This window comes from Theobroma cacao, chromosome 3, assembly GCF_053813885.1.
Source record: "Theobroma cacao isolate CCN51 chromosome 3, ASM5381388v1, whole genome shotgun sequence".
Classification (NCBI taxonomy): domain Eukaryota; kingdom Viridiplantae; phylum Streptophyta; class Magnoliopsida; order Malvales; family Malvaceae; genus Theobroma; species Theobroma cacao.
The window spans coordinates 38,781,944-38,802,382 of NC_142641.1; the positions used below are offsets into that span (position 1 = coordinate 38,781,944).

Genomic DNA, 20,439 nt, shown 5'->3' on the forward strand with positions numbered 1-20,439 from the left:
ATTAACAATTTAACATGACTCAGCCATCCACCGTCCTAACTTCGAAGCCTACACGTAATTAAAAGCAATATAATCTTCTGAGCTTGACATTTTTTAAACACTTATCTATGTTATAGGAATTCTTTCATTAATCAAACTGTTGAGTAATTGAAGTCAAATTATCTTAATATTAAGTGATTGATATGTATATATATTCTCGAATTTCTCAGTCTTCCAATAAATACAAATGGCAGCAGCAATAGTATAGGATGGGGATGGCATTAGAAAAAAGAAAGTACTACTCAGATAAAGAAGGCCTTAACCCCGTCCTAGTTTCTGTTATTTCCATGACAGATCGAGTGGTTTGGGGACCTCACGATCATTTTAGTACAGACTTTTATAACTTGCCACGTACCCACCAGAGGTATGTACATCTCTGATGCTATGTGCATCCCAATCAAATCAGACAACTGTTCAATGAACTGCAAAATGGGCTGGGTGCACGGACAAGCGAAACCTAGTTTTCTTACATGACAGAACAGTCACCCTCGCCTAGCAGTGGCTCACACACAACAGTACAAGATCACAAAAGTAAAATACCATGACAGAAAAATCTGAAAACACAAACATACGTGTCAAACCCTAAATCCAGGAGAGATAAATGTTGAATGTTGACAGTCGCATTTCTTTCTTTCTTGTTTGCCCTTTTGAAAGCAGAGGAAACGAGCTTTTGATGTGTATGAACTACGGTGAGAGAGCTGCTGAAGTTATCTTCTTCTTGCAGCAGTTTCTCTCTGGGCATTGAAGTACACGGCAGCCACTGGGAGCCCCAAGCCGTTCTCTTGTGAAAACCTCCTGGTATTGAAGTAATCCCTCGAAGTTGGTGGCCTCACTGTTTGCCTTCCTCTCTGTTTGAACAGTATGAACACGTACCTGTGGATGCCCACTGTTGGCTTTGGAGTCTCGTAGCTAACAACTTCCCTCCCTGTTCGCGTGAAAGTCGATTGAGTGCTGCGTTCTTTTTTCTTTATAGGCTATAAATGAATCAGAAACAGGTTAATGTTGAAATTGTGGTTTTGGAAACTCACCAAAAGAAGCATCAGTAGTACCGGGAATGTCGGTAACCATCCTGGAAGATATGTTGGTTTGCAGTTTAGATTGTGGACTAAATATATATTGAAGAAATTGTATAGCGAAGATAGAAGCTATGTAGTTCAGTGATACTGATACTGATACAGATACAAACCAGTGCAAATGTTCCCTCAAGTACGGATCACTAGGGCTTGGAGCATCAGGATCTGTCAGGATCTTTCAAAGGTAGGAAAGAGGAGCAGAGAAAAAGAAATTTTGCAAGAGTGAGACTTGGTACTAATATTAATATATATTAACGTGGCATGCCGTACAATGTAAGGTTGTGATGGAACTTACTAATGTGTAAGCAGCTCTCATGTCCTCACCGCCAATCTCAACTCGAGGTCTAGCAACAATGACAGCAGGCATGAGCTCATGGCCGTTGGCAACTTGTTTGTTGGAGTTGTAAGTTACTGTCATTTTGACACTTGGGGTGAAATTGTCCACCACCTCTCCTATAACTCTCCCAACAGTAAGTGGCTCGGGGACTCTTGACATAGTGAAGACAAATTAATGCAACAGTTAAAATCGAGAGAAAGAAAAGGAGAGAGTATCTATGCTTTGTAGCTGCTTTGATGCAATGGGTTTGGGAGCATATGAGAGCTTTTATAGATATAAGAGAGGGGGGAGCTTGGGTTTGAAGCTCAAGGATTCGAAAATGCTTCAGCATACCATAACAAATAAAGATGTCTATTTCCGGAAAGGACATGGGTGACAAGCTTTTTATAATCGTCTCTTTTGTACAAAAAATTATGAAGGGAGAAGCCCCTGGAGAGATGGGATTGCTTCTTAGAGATCCCCTTGCAAAAGCTTAAAATGCTTAATTCATAACATATATATCTCTGTAGTGGAATCTAACACGTCTTTGGCTTAGTGGGTTCATAAGAATGAAGAATACAACTTTTCCAACTTTAATATAATATCTTGGACAAATGGGAATTCAGCTTTTAAGGTGCTTCACTCCTTACGCATTTCTCTAATTAGAAAGCACAAAAAATAAAAAAAAATCTTATCAATAAGCTTAAAACATGTAGCTAATTCAATGGAGGCAAAGAGTAATTGGACTCCGTCATCTCATTTGGCAAAATGGTGTATGTGATCACGTGTAAAGCACATTTTTGGATCCCTTCATTTGCTCTGGTTTTCTTTACATTAACCCAAGTCCTTTTCATCTAATTAAATCATGTGGTTATGATTGATAGATACAAAGTACTTTCTTATGGAAAGCTTTGGAGGTTTATCTAACTGTCGAAGTTGTAGTCATGAGATAGTCAGAGTTTAACATATCATTTTGAGCCAATATTTTTTATAACCTTGATATAATTTCCATAGCTGACTTTTGTGAGAGAAAGCTTTCAACTTTGTCATAATTTCATTCATTAAATTTTATTTTATAAGAAGTATTCATGACCTTTTTGATTAAATGCATTGATCAACATAATCCTTACGCGCGTAATTCCCACTGAAACAATTCAATGGAATTCCCTACAGTAGCACTGCTTAAGGGTGTCTTGTCATTTCAAGTTGAAAAATGAAACCATTTGCTGGACTTAATTAATTGTTTCTATATCACGTATCTGCATTATGATATAAATTTGGTATGTTTGGAAAACCCATATTAAAAACATTGACCTTTCTGTCAAATTAAATAAAGAAGAAAAGTTTGATCTAAACCATCCAATTATCATGTATCACCCTGCAAATCCTTAATCAGACATGCCTTAAATTCCTTTTATATATATACACACACACACACACTCTCTTCGTTAATTTGCTCATGTTTTCCAAATGGGTAATTTTCGAGAGTCCAAGTATGTGGGAAGCAAAATAATTAACAAGGATGTTCAGGAGAAACTCTTTTGGTTCCGGGGCCTTTCAAAGAAGAATTGATCAGCTCAGCATGGCTTTACATAAAAGTTTCCAAGTACGAGCAAGTGCATCAATCATATTTTGGTTTTGTTAGTTTGAAAGTAGAGTAAACCACAAGAACTAAGACAGATTATAACTAGTTGAACCATTTGCTGAACTTAACATATATAATAATAAAGATTTAAATTATAATTAAACGTTGATAAATTTTATTTATTAGTTTCAGAGCAGATCAATAATAAACTAGTAATATTTCTTGTTTTCACAATATTGCAACAGCTCACTTCAATTCTCCCTCAAACTCAAAGTCACAGGCCAACTTTTTGAAAGTTGCATGGAATATAGAGGCTTATATCTTTATTCCTTTCTAAATTAATGAATAGGATTTAGAGATAAGAAAAGGGTGATTCATGCATTCAGAAAAGAAGGAAAACGAAGAAGTCCAGCTGTACGTGGGGAATCAATGGCAGCCAACGCGCTAAAAGTCTTCTGCTTTGCTCATCCAATAGTTAACTTTCCTTTGACATTTGGAAAATGGGGAGTGGGGTCTCACTCTCACTTTATCTTCCTTCCATTACAAATACGAGACGTGCGTTTCTAAGATCTCGACGCATTTAAAGTTAACAAGGGCTTTAACGAGCCTAGAGTTAGACCAAAGGAATTTGGAGGAGCGGTCACTTCTCTGTTGGTCTGTTGCGAGAATAAACCTCTCTAAATCTGACACGTATTTGGATTTCAAAGAATAATTTTTGTTCAATCGATCCTACAAAGTTTTCGCTTCCCATATTCTTTGACTGACATAGCTTGCTTCCTCGACGATCAGCATAAATTCAGGCAAAAATCTGTCTCTGCATTTGACACGTAGGTCTCCACCCACACCTTCAGAAGCTCCGTGTTTTAGTCAAATTAGCCACGTGTTCTCGCATCCTGTACCAGCTGCAGCCTGAGAGCAGAGCAGGCAGCTGGAACTGCTGGCTTCCACGGACCGCAGCCTTGGAAGTTACAAGTGAAAGTTTAAGCTGGAAACTGAACATATATCCTGGCAAAGCAATTTTTCTCGTACGACCATACCTCGGCTCTTTGTACGCTATGGTTCACCAAAGAATCCTAGTTTTCCTTGTCTCTCTTTTCAGATGACACTGGATCAAATATAAATATATGATCCAAATTTTAATCAAGGCGCTGTCTCATTTTCGCTTTTCCTGACTGATTTTAATTATTGTTAATTTTTACTGGCTGATGCCGAGTATAAATCAATTTCTGATGGTGCTGACACCCTTTTGCTTTCTATCAGAAACCGGCCACCTGAGTTAATTAAGGTTCACCATACCGTATGTACAGAAGCAGGCTGCTAAATGAAAATGAGTACTCTATAACTTGTAGAGCTGATGCAGAAGATCCAAAAGCTGCTGAGAAAATTGCCCACTGAATCTCGGGTTGAATGGCAAAATGAAAAGCTTAGAGCTTAGACGGTTTCAAATTGATCAAATGCTACTCTTTACGTATGTGACAGCATTGTTGAATACATACGCATAATAGCATAGTATTGGACTTGTAGTAGTAAATAAAATATTACTCAAGGAGCAACTCTTGGGCCAATATAGACCTATCCCCTTACCCGATTGGACCATGGCCGCTAATAGTTTTCAGAAAGAATATCTTCTTACATAACATCAGGTATCAGTAGGCACACTCTTAGCCCATCGACTGACCTGGATTGAGTTAAATTCATTGGTCTGTGAAATTGGGCCTCAACTTTCTTATTTTTATATTTGTAGTCCTATAAATGCTCAACCCTAAACTCAATCCCATATTTTGCATGGGCCCTTGCACAGACAAAATGTCTTGTTGGGAAATGACTGAGTTGCTTCAGGCCTCGTTAGGCCTGACCTGAGTAAATCCAACAGATTAGCCAATCAGTGTCAGAGGCAGGCTCAGACCGTCAGCATGAATGTGTACTTATGTGCACGGCCAAGAGGAGCTAATCTGTCAAGACTCTGAAAAGAAAAGATAAACTAGAGATTATGGGCGAACTCTATCAATCAAAAAACCTTTGCTGCACTCAACCCCTATCGAATGCTCATTAATTGGATGTCTTGAGCTCAGCATTTAACCATCATGGAAATGCTGTCAGCTGAGTGGAACCAATAAGGGAGGCGAAACACTGTGAACATGGATAAGCTTCTTTCCTTTGCTCTCTCAAAATGATAACAATGACAAAGATTCACGTGACAATTACCTTTCCAACATATGCTTAAAATGAATCAAGCACTTATTGCAAAACCTGCATAGCTTGCTCGAATCTAATGGTGCCAAGGGCAAAGTTGAACAAAACAAATGTAGGCAAATTTGTCATCTTTTCCATATATTGTTTAATGTGAATCGAACTGTTCCAAAATTCACTTGGTAAAAGATCTTGCGTATAAAGAAATAACACTAAGTTTGAGGTTAGCATGCACTTGGGCATTAGTTATGTATGGTGATGAGCAAAGTTTTTGCAGCTTTGGTAGCTGGCTCGAAACTTAATTTGGACAGGCAGCGCCAAAACCTGCCGACTCTCTTGTATTATCATATACATTCATTTCACATGACTAATCTGATTTAACTTCAACTGTTGCCAAGAATCAATACATATTGCGTTGCTTTTACTTGTCCATTTATTGCATGCTCTTTTGGGGGGGAAAAAAAGAAAAGAAAAGAAAAAGGGGAGGGAGAATTTCGGTTGAATGGCAATACAGTTCGATCCTAAAAAATGTATTGGGTGGCTATCTTTTGACCTGCCATATTGAATGGCATTTATTACTTAACCATGCCAACTAATTACTCTGTGTATTATATGGTTCGACTATTTTGGTTGTTGATTTAGATTGGAGTCAATGGTAATTATATTCTGGATCCTTTTCTTTCTAAAGTGTCATGTGATCACAATACCTATGTACTTTCAATAGGAAGGGGCATCGATGAAACTGCCTCATTACTGAGTTGACTCAGGATGGGAAGGGAAAGTCCCACCATCTCATCTTATCCAAATTTTCATTGGATCCGGACATATACAATAACAAACATTAAACAATATAGTAAGAAAAACACATAATTTTTTATTATATATAAAAATGATAAAACATACTGCATTTAAAAAGGGTAAACTTAGAAGGGGGAGTGATGAAATTGAAGGATGAAGATAGGTCCTCAACCTGTCACCATCCCACAAATTATGACCACATAAATTCAGTCTCTACACTAACCCAACTTCCTTCTACTTGAACAAGCGGTTGGGAAAAATACAAAGCTTCTTATGGAATTTGGCACAGTGAAAATAATCTCGTTCTTCTAACCATAGCCAATATTCCGCCACTAATATAATATTAACGGATTAGCTTTTAGACTAAAATCTATTACTACTAGTCTACTACTATATCATAGCATATGATTTAATGATTAGCTAGACATGTATATAAAAATAAACCGGTAAAAAAGACTTGGTAGGGTTAAGCATGGAGTGATCATTTTACATTTTATTCTAAATAGGTTTAATTGACCCGAAATTGCATCATTAATAAAGAGAGGGGGCGAGGAAATGACGATATATTCCTTCTTTTTAAGGCACAGAGTCGTGGGGCGAAACCGACAAATACAGACAATAGTTTTAAGCAACAATAATAAACATAGAGACAAGCTCACTAAAGTCCTGGATCCATCATCACCCTCACAGAGAAACCCCAGAACGAGAAGAAGAATCTCTCTGCCAGTTCACCCGCATACCTGTTGCAGCTAAAGCATACAAATCCTGGCAGGAGTGAGCAGCCAGTTGCGATATCTAGTTCAGTTGCCTTAGCCAAGCAAAGTCATGTCATAGTCCATCTCAATCTTCCAGTTCTGGACATTTATTTATAGTTAAAGAGAGAAAAAGAAGAAAAGGAAAAGATAATGCTCACGTACTCACAAATAGCAAACAAATGGCTTTAAATCTTCCAACTTTTATTGCTCGCTCAAGGCGTGCACGCATCAAATTTCAAGTGACCCTCTTTGCTATGCCAATCCAACAGTCTTTTTAGTTAATGCTTTGTTTGTTTTTTTAAGAAATAAGGGTTTAGCCAGCCCAGCTGATAAACTGACGCATGCAATTCATGGGGATTGACTCAATGTCTTATGCGAAAACTGACACATGGCCTCCCATTCAAGAAATTCTCGGTCGCGATGCACTTGCCTTAAATTATGTTTTCCAAAAATAAGATGAAAAATTGATGCTACTACTACTACTACTGCTAGGAGTTTTTCTTGTTTTGGAAAAAAGTGTTTGCGAAAATTGGATGTTGGCACACAGATTAAACCCCTAAGTTTACACAGAAAGAATCTAATCTCATTCGTTTCAATCTTTACAATTGCATAAATTAAAATGACGAAGAAATCCGTTGAAGAAAAGAAAAGGAGGAGTATTTTTATAGCCTGCCTAGCTAGTAGCACATGGTATGCTGATGTATATCTGCAGTTCTGATTTCAGCACTCAGAAGTAATCATGATACCATCAAAACATAGAATCTGCTTCCATGTGTTGAAACAAGGGCTAATCCCTAGTGCCCCAGTGGCACAAACGAAGTCAGTTTCTCCCAGTTTCAAAAAAGCAATGAGGAATATGAGCCAATAATTTCTGGACTTTGCAGCTTTCATTATGTATTTAAAAGTAGGTTTAGCTTCATCATTATCTCTCTTTTAGAATTCTCAACGCTGCTTACTTAGGTTTAATCAAACACTTTGGCTCTCATTAAAATAGTCTACAGTCAGAATCCACCAAGTAAAAAGCAATTTCTTTTTAGTATTTTAATTCCACGTTTTGTTGATCAATCTGGAACACATCTTCATTGTCTCTATCGCCTAAAGCTACTTATTAGTATCCATCATATTAAAGTTATAGAATCCTGCCGTCCAATTCGCTTTTTTACTTTTACTATTACTGCATTTTGCAGGAAGAAACGATTACAGTTAGGACTACAATGGTCTCAACGTACCAGCTTACTGCTGCTCTTTTATTTTACACTTGTTGAGCTTGATGGAAAATCTGTCTTCTTGAGTTTCTTTTTCCGAAATAGACTGAATAACCTGCAGATTAAGAATCTAACACCGGAAGGTTTTGAAGCCAATGGGAAGAAACCCTGTATTCCCTTTCCGTAATGAATTTTGAATACAAAACTTTCGAGGTAATTGGATATTAAGAAACAAAAGCAGAACCATTCTTACAAAATTTAAAAGTGAATGTTATAAGAATAGAAACAACATAAATGAAGCTTTTAATCAGCAACAAAACTTTATGAAGTAGAAATAATCTTAAAGAAAACCTTAATTAGATTTAGTCAGTGATTCATAGGACTATGAATTGAGTTCTTTATTCGTAAGACATCAAAGAGTAGCACTTGCTCAGAAACATGCTTCTTTGGCCTGCATAGTGCATGCTTAACATATTTATGAAGAAGTTCTAGCAGTGAACTAACACTATGCGGAGGAAAGCCCGGATAATAGGACTCCATTGTTTTTGTTTAAAAGTTTTGTCCCCTTTTGGTCATTGGGTAAGAACTAAAAGAAAGAAATTCCAAGAAAGAATCAATGCAATTTTGCAGGTGCAACAGTACATCCAAATTCCATTCTGGGTTTGCTTCCTGTGAAGCGACAGCTCACCCTCAGTTTCTCTGTGAGTCTCTAGTCTAATCGTATCTCTTTCCTTTCGAACAAGTCAAAACAGGTAGTCAAATTCCCGAAACACCCCTACAACACAATTCTTCCTTATGGGTCGTTCTCTGCATGAGATAGCCCCTTATTTGCAGATCCCAACCAACAGCAGGCTGTAAATGCCATCAAGGAAAGAACAACCAAATCCCACTATTGTCCCTTTCAGGGGGCAATCTCGTCCATCGGTATAATGCTTCTCGACCCAAATCAGCATCTTGGACTGACTGACCCTAAAGGACTGATGTAGGGGTCCATAATCTTAGGGGACCACTCTCCCTCTCCCTCTCCCTCTCCCTCTCAAGTCTCATCTGGATGCTGCATCTGCATGAGAGCAACAAAAGCAGGATTCATATTTGTTATTGCTACACTAGAAAATTTGCAAATACTATCAAATAAAGTTAAAACTTTTCACATTTCCTATGCTTATAGCATGTCATTTTGATTTCTCTTTTGCATTTTAATGTGATTTCCTATCCACCAATTAATTGAATCACTGGTTTTCTTGTTCCCAGTGCATGCACCTCAGTCTTGAGTTTAGTCCAGTTGTCCTTTTTTTTTTTTACCTTTTAGGGGTTGAGATTAGGTAAAAAGCCGTTTCTTCTTTATTATCCCCTTCTGAGTGTATCTCAAGGTGAAGGACACACATAATTCATGTTTAGAAACCTTTATTCAAAGTACATTTTTACCTTTACCTTTTCACCTCATTTCTATTTTCTACCATTTTCAAGAGTTAAAATAATATCCCAAATCTTTGAGGATCAAATGGCAGAAAAACGTAGAGTACGGCTACAATGCTCTAATTTAGGATAATTTGGTTACCAAGAGAGCCTTCATATTTAAATACCTACCAGGATTCATTAAAAAAGCTCTTAATGGTTTCTTTCCTTCCCTTCTGTATTAAAAAATGTAGCTCTTAATGATTTACACACTCTTCCTCCTTCTAATAAGGGTATAGGAAATTTTGGTATTATTGTGAGGTCGAATGAAGAGGACAATATAATTGTCATTTCTAAACTCTAACCCCAGATTCTCCGAACAGCCCACGAAAATAAACAAGAGTATCTTTATCTTTTGCTTATGAAACCACAATCATCCATAGTGCGGCAAATTTATCAAAGAAAAAGCTACAGAAGAACAGAGGAAAACAGGAAACAGAGAAAGAAAAAAGGTCCAAAAACAAAAAAAAAAAAAAAGAAAGAAAATGGAAGAGACAGGAGCCGGATTCTCTGAAGTAGGAGCCCTTTATAGGTCTTTTCTTCTATTAACATTAAACAAATCAAAGATTTTTGGTCCAATATATAAAATAATTAAACCAAAGATAATAGAAATACTACCATGTTGCCTGGGGTTACTTTGTAAAAAACGAACAATTAGAAAAAAAAAAAAAAACCCAAAAGAAAACAGAATTGAGAATTGCCGTTACAAAAGCTCAAGTCACGTGAGCAACGTTGGCCATAGTCTCTGACACACGACTTCTTTCTTCTTTAGCAAAACCCTTCACTCTCCTGCTCATGGCGCCTTGTCAAGCTTTCATATTTTTTTCCCAGTCTCTGTTTTATTAATATCCCTCTCTTTCTCTTATAAACCTTGATATTTGAAGTCTTTGTTATTTTATCCACCTGACAGTGTAAGTATCGTTTTTTGTTGGGAAGTCCTCTGCTTCTTTCGCTATGGAGTTTAAGCTTTTGTTGCAGTTCCTCTGTTTTTCCCACTTGTTGTTGTTGATATCTGGCGCCATTAGAGAGCAAGGAGAGCGAAACCCAGATAGGGAAGTTCTCGTTTCCTTCAAAACAGGGCTTCAAAACCGTCATCTTCTTTCTTCATGGAACCAAAAAATCCATTACTGCAAATGGGATGGTGTGACGTGCCAACTCGGTCGAGTCACCACGCTTGCTCTTCCATCTCGGTCCTTGAAAGGTCCTCTCTCTCCGTCTCTTTCCTCCCTCTCAAGCCTCACTGTTCTGGACTTGTCCGCCAACTTTCTCTTTGGACAAATACCAACTGAGTTGTCTGAGTTGACTCTGCTCGAGACCCTCAAACTCGGGTCCAATTTTTTCACCGGGAAAATCCCTCCCGAGCTCGGCGGCCTGAAAGCTCTTCGTAAGCTAGACCTTTCCACCAATGCACTGAGTGGCACAGTACCGAGTCAACTGGGACAGTTGACTCAGCTACAGTTCTTGGACCTGGGTAACAATTTCATTTCAGGTTCTCTCCCTTCAACCCTCTTCAGAAACCTACAATCCTTAACCTCTCTAGATATCTCAAACAATTCGTTCTCTGGTAATATCCCACCGGAAATTGGTGAACTTAAAAACCTGACCGCTCTTTACATTGGCATTAATCAATTTACTGGGCGGTTACCACCTGAAATTGGTAAACTTTCACTGCTTGAGAACTTTTTCTCACCCTCCTGTTCGATGGCAGGGCCTTTACCTGAAGAACTATCCAATCTAAAATCACTCAGCAAGCTTGATCTTTCTTATAACCCATTGAAATGTTCCATTCCAAAATCTATAGGAAAGTTACAGAATTTGAGTATATTGAATCTTGTTTACTCTGAGCTCAATGGTTCAGTGCCAGCAGAGCTTGGAAACTGTCAGAATTTGAAGATGTTGATGCTGTCTTTCAATTCGTTATCCGGGTCCTTGCCTGAGGAACTTTCAAACTTGCCTATACTGACGTTTTCTGCTGAAAAGAATCAGCTCTCTGGGCCATTGCCGCCGTGGCTTGGGAAATGGAACCAGGTTGAGTCCTTGCTGCTTTCAAGCAACCGCTTTTCAGGTAATATCCCACCTCAGATAGGGAATTGTTCAATGCTGAAGCACCTTAGTTTGAGCAATAACATGTTAGCGGGTTGGATACCAAGAGAGTTATGCAATGCAGAGTCACTTTTGGAGATTGATCTTGATGGTAATAACCTTTCGGGTTCCATTGAAAATGTGTTTGTGAAGTGTAGAAATCTTACTCAGTTGGTTTTGGTTAATAATCACATCAATGGTTCAATACCGGAGTATCTTTCAGAGCTTCCATTGATGGTTATTGACCTGGACTCCAACAATTTCACTGGTAGCATACCTGTGAGTTTATGGAGCTCAACAAATTTGATGGAGTTTTCTGCTGGAAATAACATGTTAGAAGGTTCTCTGCCTGTTGAAATTGGTAATGCAGTCATCTTGGAGACGCTTGTTCTTAGCAATAATCATTTAACAGGCAGCATACCTAAGGAGATAGGCAATCTGACAGCTCTTTCTGTGCTTAACTTGAACTCGAATTTCTTACAAGGGCATATACCAGTTGAAATAGGAGACTGCACGGCACTGACCACATTGGATCTTGGAAACAACAATTTCAGTGGATCAATTCCGGTGGAACTTGCGGACTTGGATCAGTTGCAATGCCTGGTTCTTTCTCACAATAATCTATCAGGTTCAATCGCTTCGAAGCCATCTTCATATTTCCATCAGGCTAATATGCCGGATTTGAGCTTTGTTCAGCATCATGGAGTATTTGATTTGTCAAACAATAGATTGAGTGGTCCAATACCTGAAGAATTGGGAAACTGTGTGGTTGTTGTGGATCTTCTTCTCAACAACAATATGCTTACTGGCAAGATTCCAGGATCACTTTCTCGTTTGACGAATCTTACAACTTTGGATTTGTCTGGAAATTTGCTAACAGGTTCAATTCCTATAGAATTTGGTGACTCCCTCAAGCTTCAGGGCTTGTATTTGGGGAATAACCAGCTTACAGGAACCATCCCTGGAAGCTTGGGTCAAGTCGGTAGTTTGGTAAAGCTAAATTTGACTGGCAATAAGTTATCTGGTGTAGTTCCTGCTAGTTTTGGGAACTTGAATGAGCTAACTCACTTGGATTTAAGCCATAATGAGCTTGCTGGTGAGCTACCTTCGTCATTGTCCCAGATGCTTAACCTGGTGGGGATTTATGTTCAGCAGAATAGGCTCTCTGGTACGTTGGATAATCTTTTCCCCATTTCCCTGGCTTGGAAGATTGAAGACATGAATTTTAGTAATAACATTTTTGATGGAAACTTGCCACAATCTTTGGGCAATCTGTCTTACTTGACATACTTAGATCTTCATGGGAATAAGTTTACTGGTGAGATTCCTTCAGAAATTGGTAATTTGATGCAACTGGAGTATTTTGATGCATCTGGAAACAGGTTATCTGGACAGATTCCAGAGAACTTATGCGGCCTGTTTGGTCTATTCTACTTGAATCTGGCAGAAAACCGGTTGGGAGGACCTGTGCCCAGAAACGGCATTTGCCAAAACCTGTCAAGAATTTTTCTTGCTGGGAACAATGATCTGTGTGGGAGAATTATGGGTTTAGAGTGCCAGGTCAGAAGTTTTGACAGATCCTCTTTGTTAAATGCTTGGGGACTTGCTGGGGTTGTAGCTGGAAGTGTCTTTATCATTTTTACTTCAGCCTTTGCTCTACGGAGGTGGATTACGAGAAGCAGTCAGCACAGTGATCCGGAAGAAATTGAGGAAAGCAAGCTAAGTAGCTTCATGGACCAAAATCTCTACTTCTTAAGTAGTAGCAGGTCAAAGGAGCCTTTAAGCATCAATATAGCCATGTTCGAGCAGCCGCTGCTGAAATTGACATTGGCTGACATTCTCGAGGGCACCAACCATTTCTGCAAAACAAACATCATTGGAGATGGAGGCTTTGGAACTGTTTACAAAGCTACGTTGCCTAGTGGAAAGACTGTTGCAGTTAAGAAGCTAAGCCAGGCTAAAACACAGGGCCACCGAGAATTCATAGCTGAAATGGAAACCTTGGGCAAGGTGAAGCACCAAAATCTTGTTCCATTGCTTGGCTACTGTTCTTTGGGTGAGGAGAAGCTCCTTGTATACGAATACATGGTTAATGGAAGTTTGGATCTTTGGCTAAGAAATCGCAGTGGGGCTCTCGATGCCCTTGACTGGTCCAAACGCTTCAAAATTGCAATGGGTGCTGCACGGGGACTAGCTTTTCTTCACCATGGTTTCATTCCTCATATCATCCATAGAGATATCAAAGCCAGCAATATCTTACTCAGTGAAGACTTTGAAGCGAAAGTCGCTGACTTTGGGCTGGCAAGACTGATTAGTGCTTGTGAAACTCATGTTAGTACTGATATTGCTGGGACTTTTGGTTACATTCCACCAGAATACGGGCAGAGTGGTAGGTCTACTACAAAGGGAGATGTTTATAGTTTTGGTGTAATTCTGCTGGAATTGGTGACAGGGAAAGAGCCAACAGGCCCTGATTTTAAAGAGATTGAAGGAGGGAATTTAGTTGGGTGGGCGTCTAAGAAGATCAAAAAGGGTCAGGCTGCCGATGTTTTAGATGCAATGGTTCTGAATGCGGATTCAAAGCAGATGATGCTTCAAGCGCTGAGTATTGCTGCAGTTTGCCTGTCTGATAATCCTGCTAACAGACCTACCATGCTTCACGTGTTGAAGCTCCTTAAAGGGATCAAGGATGAGTAACTGCCTTTGTGCTAGGAGGTTTTTTTTTTTTTTTGAAGGGCTTGTGCTAGGAAGTTTTAACAGGTTTCCTTTTGTAATAATCTTGTAAAATACTTACAAAGAAGCTAAAATCTCTATGGTGTAATATTTTCAGTTGCTAATCTAATTATATTTAGCTTTGACCCTTCTCAATTGCCATATCTGATAATTAATCACGTCTGCCTTTTCTTTAAATCAACAGCCTAGCACCAAAGGACTTAACTATATCTTGGAATCTAAGCAGAATTTCAATTATGCTTCATATCTTAGAAAAATCTTAGACTCGTACTCGGATGAATTTTGTTTATTGTCAAAAACTCCTTAGTATAATGTCATTTGGGCTTTAAAGAGACCAAGTATCTTTCTTTCTGGATAATAGAAAAAGAAATCAGCGCTAGTGGAGAAAGGTAATAGTAGGATATATCTGCATTGCTTAAAGCTACCAATTACTGAAGATAAAATAAGGACTGGAATAAAGTTGCTGTATGAAGCAATTGTTAACGAACCAAGCAAGGAATTATAGAAGAACAAAAATTATTTTGACAAAAGGCACATTTTATTCATATGTAGCAGTCCTATTTATACACAGAAAAGGTAGTTACATGCATAACACTTGTCAAGACATGAATTTCAGTGTTAAGGCATGAATTACAAGTGTTAAGGAAGTTTAAAAACAGTTTAATATGTAATAATTGTAAGTAACTGCATGTCTTAATTCAATTAATAAGCTAAGTACGCATATAAATACACCAAGCCATGCAAGCATTATTCTCAACACACTTCCTTAATGCTTGCATTCTTCACCAAAAGCATTTTTCGATTATGTTTAAACTTAGACCTGGAGAGCGGCTTAGTAATAATGTCAGCAGCTTGATCATTAGATGAGCAATATTGTACGAGAATTTCACCTTTCTTTTATGCATCCCTCAAAGCATGGTATTTTAGATGAATGTGTTTAGTTCTCCCTTGAAAAACTGGATTTTGAGCTTTGATATTGCAGATTTGTTGTCAACAAACACCTTGGTAGGATTCATCAACAGCATTCCATGATCAAGTAGAATTTTTCTTAACCATATCCTTTGATTTGTAGCTACAGCAGTTGTTACGTACTCTATTTTTACTGAGGATTGTGCCATTAATTCTTGCTTGTGTGAATTCCACGAAAACACTCCATTCTCGAGAGTAAATACATATCTGAGGTACTTTTGGCATCATCAATGCTACCTCCCCAATCACTGTCGAAAAATCTCACAAGTTCAACTATTTTAGCTCGTATGAATGTGACACCATAACTTGTCGTACCTTTTAGATAGCTCAAAATCCTTTTGGCTACTGTAAGATGTGATCGACATGGTTATTGCATGAATCATGACAAGAAATTGACGACGAACATAAGTTTTGGTTGAGTTGGACATATATAGAGAAAGTAGCCTATTAGACTTCTACATTTATTAGGATTGTAGAGCTTGTTACTTGAGTCAACTGACAGCTTCTCATTTGCATTAAGAGGAGTTTCAGTTGTCTTGCAATTGCTCATGTTGAATTGTTTCAACATTTTTGTTATGTAGTTCTGTTGAATCAGGTGAATATTGCTCCTTGTTTATGACACTTCAAGTCCCAGAAAGTAATCAAATCCAAATCTAACATGTTAGATTCTTTCTCCATTTATGCCTTAAGTTTAGCCATACCATTTGTGTTTACTCTTATTATCAAGAAATCATCGATATCTAATGATACAATTAAAGAGTTGGTAGTTATTCCTTCCATCACATATAATGTGGCCTCATTCAAGTTTTTGCGGAACCCCTAATTTTGCAACTAGGAGTCAATCCTACTATACCATGCACGTGGTGCTTGCTCTAACCCATATAAGGCTTTATGCAACCTATACATTTTGTCTTTATCAACTTTCACTTCAAATCCCATGGGTTGTTCCACATATTTCTTCATTTAGTCTGCCATTTAAAAATGCAGACTTAACATCCAAATGAAAGACTTTCCAACCATGAGCTGTTGGCAGTGCCAAAAAAAGTCAAATAGTATCCAATCTTGCTACGGGAGCAAAAGTATAAAAATAAACTACTCTTGACATTTGAGAAAAGCTCTTTATAATGAATCTTGGTTTGCATTTATTCAGAGAACCATCTGCATTCATCTTTTTCTTTAAGATCCATTTCATATTGATCACTTGTATGTGTTTTGATCAATTAACAAGAGTCAAAGTCTTGTTTTTCTCAATCATTGCAATTTCTTTTCTCATAGATGATCTATTTCCTTGTCAAGTACAGCTTCATCAAATGAGGTAGGTTCAGCTATTGCAAATTGACATTTGTTATATATGTCTTCAATAAAGCAAGAACCTCGTACAAGAGTTTCATCAATAACCTCATCAAGATCAAGTTCACCATTGTCGTCATTCTGACTTTGAATAACAACATTTGATTCTTTAATTTGCTTCTCATTCCAATTCTAGCTAAGTTCTTCATCGAACGTGACATCTCTATTGATGGAAATCTTGCCAGAGTCAATCTGATATATGCCTTAGGCTTTTGATTCTAGATTGTACCTACAAATATTCCATTCACCACCTTAGACTGTAATTTATCCCTTAACACATTAGGGACATGTTGATAAAAAATGCACCCAAAAACACGCAAGTGACTTACAGATGGCTTTCTTTTAAACCAATCTTCATATGGAGTCACAATTCTTAAAGCTCTTGTGGGGAGAATGTTCAGCAAGTATACAGCAGTATTAGCCGCTTCCACCCAAAATCTCTTTGGTAGCTCATTTTCAAATAATAGACACATGTTCATTTCTATTATAGTTCTATTTTTTCTTTCAACAACTCTGTTCTGCTGAGGAGTGTAGGAGTTGTGAGTTGATGTTGAATCCTTTCCTTCTCAAGATATTGAGAGAACTCTAAAGACTTGTACTTTCCACCTTTGTCGGATTTAAGGTTTTTAGTTTTTTTCCCAAATTCTTGTTCAACCCTGGCCTTAAACTTCAGAAAAAGATCACAGACTTTGGATTTTTGTTTCATAAAATAAATCCAACACATTCTAAAAGCATCATCAATGGATATCAGAAAAAATTTGCTTCCATATAGAGATTCTTCACTTATAAGGCCTCTTACGTTAGTGTGTACCAGTTCAAGCTTCTTGGTTACGCTACTTGATCGAGTAGATGGAAAGGGCTTCCTAGTAGATTCCCCAAACTAACATGTACTACAAACTTGGTTTGGTTCAGTTAAGGAAGGCAGATTCTCCATCAAGCCTGACCTGCTAACTTGTACCAAGGAACCAAGATTAGAATGCCTAAACCGTTTATGCCAAAGGGTTGTCATATTTGATTTCCAAAAATTGGTTTTGGGGGGATTTTTTGAGTTGGTTTAGGGAGGCGTTTCTTTTTGTTTAGGATCTTTTTATATATATATAGGATGCGTTTTTCTGTTTTTGTTTCTCAAAGGTTTAGGTGATTGCCTATGCCATGATTTTGGGTTTTTTTCCTCCTTTGTTCTTGTGAGGCATTTTGGCCAAAGTTAGGGCTTTTGCTTGTAATTGAATAAGGACTTCTATCCCTTGTGATGAATAAATGAACATGCTTCTTACTTTTCAAAAAACCAAAAAAACATCTCCCAAATTCAAAGGAAAACATTTTCTTTTTTTAAGAACATTCATAACAAACTTACCTGATGGATCATACACAGTACATGATTTATCTTTAAAAAGCAAAACATAACCATCATCCTTCATGTGGCCAACACTTAGGAGATTTTGAACAATATCAGGAACAAGCAACACTTTTCTGACATACTTAATTCCTAGGGAAGTTTAAATGTTGATTGTACCTTTCCTGACTACATATAGATACTTGCCATTGCCTATTTCAACATTGGATCGATGCAGAGTATCAGGTTCAACAAAGAGATCTTTGTTGGGGGCCATGTGATTTGAACAACCACTGTCCAACAACATTGATACGAGTTAACTACCTTGGGTTGTGTCAAGGTCATAAACAACTGCTCTTCAGCAACATCAGCCTTCTCACTTACTTGGGGTGCCTTATCATGCTTCTCTGGTTTATTTTTACATACCTTTTCAATGTGACCTAATTGGTTACATGCACAACACCTTACACTTGGTTTGAACCAGCAGTAGGCTACTGAATGATTCCTTTTCTTACAATGAGAGCACATCTGGAACTCGTTCTTCTTCCTATGAGTTTTGTTATATTGAACCATTCCTTATTCTTTCTCCTTCTAATCACCTGAGCCTTTTTTTATGCTTGATTCTTCTCATGCTTTTCCTTTCATCCTTGCAAATAAAAGCATTTTTAATTGTATTATCACTTTGCATTGCTCTCATTTACTCTGCAGCTTGGAGTGCATTCACTACATTAGTAAAAGTCAAGGTTGAAAGGTCCTTTGACCCTTCTAATGATGTAATCGTAGATTCAAATCTTTCTGGTAGAGACACAAGGATATTTTGGACTACATGGCTTTCAGAAATATTCTCTCTCAACAATTGCACTTGGTTCACCACTCGCATGATTTTGTTAATGTAGTCTTTAACATTTTCAATATATTTCATTCTCAAAGTCTCAAACTCCCTCAATAAATTCATCACCTACATCTGTTTTGTCTTCTTTGAGCCTTGGAATTCCTCCTTAAGTTTGTCTTATGCGTCCTTTGCTTATTTGAATCCTATTATTCTTGTAAATATGGCATCCGAAATAGCCCCATGGATACATGCTAGTGCTCTGTAGCGCTTAGCAATCTCCTTGTTATGTTGCTTAATTTGTTCGAGGGTTGCCGTCTCTCTGAGGACAAATACTTCACCTCCACATTCTATGACATTCAAAAGGTCTTAGCTACGCAAATAGGCTTCCATCTTAACTGACCAAATTGCATAATTTTCTCCATTGAAGTTTGGTGGAGATTAATGACTAAAAATATTGCTGGAGGTTATTTTGCATGAAGATGTTTTTTTAAAAAAAAAATTAGGGAAATGGCTGTTTGATTATCTTATAAATACAATTGCTAAGATCAAAATAAGCTCTAGATACCATGAAGATAAAATAAGGACATGAATAAAGTTTTTGTATGAAGCAACTGTTGGCGTACCAAACAAGGAATTTATAGAAGAGGAGAAATTATTTTGATGAAAGGCACACTTTATTCTTATGAGATGGCCCTTATACACAAAAAAGATAGTTACATGCATAACACTAGTCAAGACTTGAATTCAAGTGTTAAGGCATGGATTACAAGTGTTAAAAGAAGTTTGAAAACAGTTTAACATGTAATAACTGCAAGTAACTGCATGTCATAATTCAATTATTCAGCACAGTACAGGTACAAAGGCACAGGCCATGCAAGCATTATTCTCAACAGTTACTGCCTGAAATCAACCATCGGCCCTTCCTTTTCTCTTGCATGTTTACTTTTTCTCACCAAAGTGTAGGCGTAAATTAGTTAATTGTTAAACCTTACAGGCCTGACCTACTACTCCAGGCTTCGTGTATTCCATCTTTGAAAAAAAGACTAAACAAATCCAGGCTTCTTGTAACTTACCGCACATAACATTAGCCTTAATTTCTTGAAGTGCAGCCAAATCCAATTGCTACCCGCACTTATTCTCCTTATTCTTCCATAAGCTAGGACCTGGTCTGCGACCAGCTTGTACAATCACCATATTCAATGTTATATCCGACTCAAACTAGATGGAAGTAGAAACTTGTGAATTCTATAGCATTGGTCTTGCTTTTCTGACTTTTCATATAGAACTGGAGAATCTGGAATGATCTGTAATTACAAGATTAGGGACCCTATAAAAATGTCTGAGCTCTGAAGCATATGCTAAGAGACCAAGGCAAGCTCACCATCACCCCAAAAATTATGATAAAAACCATGCTGTTGAGCTTCTCTATTTTTTCGTATCCCTTCATGATGGTTGCAAAATCCAGGCCCTGCAACTGAACTTTTTTTCTCCTTTTTGCTTATAAATTTATTTGATTCTCAGCACGGCAACAATTTATTTCTTTTCGTACAATCACTACAGTGCCAGATTATATAAGCTTTTGAAAATTGCACTCCTTTCATCTGTTTCCAGCATTCCACACGCTGCCTTGGAAAATCCAAGGCAAATTGTAGTAATCAAGGCGGAAAAAAAAATTGTTCGAAGAAAAAAGAAAGCAGAGAAAACATACTGGCCAATCGAGTTGT

At 37.7% G+C, this 20,439-nt stretch overlaps 2 protein-coding genes across 2 annotated transcripts; one reads left to right on the forward strand and one right to left on the reverse strand.

Annotated features, from left to right (window-relative positions):
* Positions 1 to 286: 286 nt before the first annotated feature.
* On the reverse strand, positions 287 to 1,852 carry BFT (PEBP (phosphatidylethanolamine-binding protein) family protein). The gene is made up of 4 exons (XM_018117580.2): positions 1,408 to 1,852; positions 1,226 to 1,287; positions 1,068 to 1,108; positions 287 to 964 (listed from the first exon to the last, which is right to left on the reverse strand). Exons 1-4 carry the CDS (start codon positions 1,606 to 1,608, stop codon positions 747 to 749), a joined length of 522 nt encoding a protein of 173 aa, XP_017973069.2. The 5' UTR covers positions 1,609 to 1,852; the 3' UTR covers positions 287 to 746.
* An 8,300-nt stretch (positions 1,853 to 10,152) lies between these two features.
* Positions 10,153 to 14,358, forward strand: EMS1 (Leucine-rich repeat transmembrane protein kinase). The gene has a single exon (XM_007038569.3). It carries the CDS (start codon positions 10,371 to 10,373, stop codon positions 14,193 to 14,195), a length of 3,825 nt encoding a protein of 1,274 aa, XP_007038631.3. The 5' UTR covers positions 10,153 to 10,370; the 3' UTR covers positions 14,196 to 14,358.
* Positions 14,359 to 20,439: the final 6,081 nt, after the last annotated feature.

Excerpts from the sequence above, each read along its gene's own strand:
- EMS1 (XM_007038569.3), top strand. The coding sequence starts at position 10,371 with ATGGAGTTTAAGCTTTTGTTGCAGTTCCTCTGTTTTTCCCACTTGTTG.
- BFT (XM_018117580.2), bottom strand. The coding sequence starts at position 1,608 with ATGTCAAGAGTCCCCGAGCCACTTACTGTTGGGAGAGTTATAGGAGAG. Across the intron at positions 1,288-1,407 it reads TGAGAGCTGCTTACACATTA|ATCCTGACAGATCCTGATGC; the intron begins GTAAGTTCCATC and ends TACCTTTGAAAG. Across the intron at positions 1,109-1,225 it reads TTGAGGGAACATTTGCACTG|GATGGTTACCGACATTCCCG; the intron begins GTTTGTATCTGT and ends CATATCTTCCAG.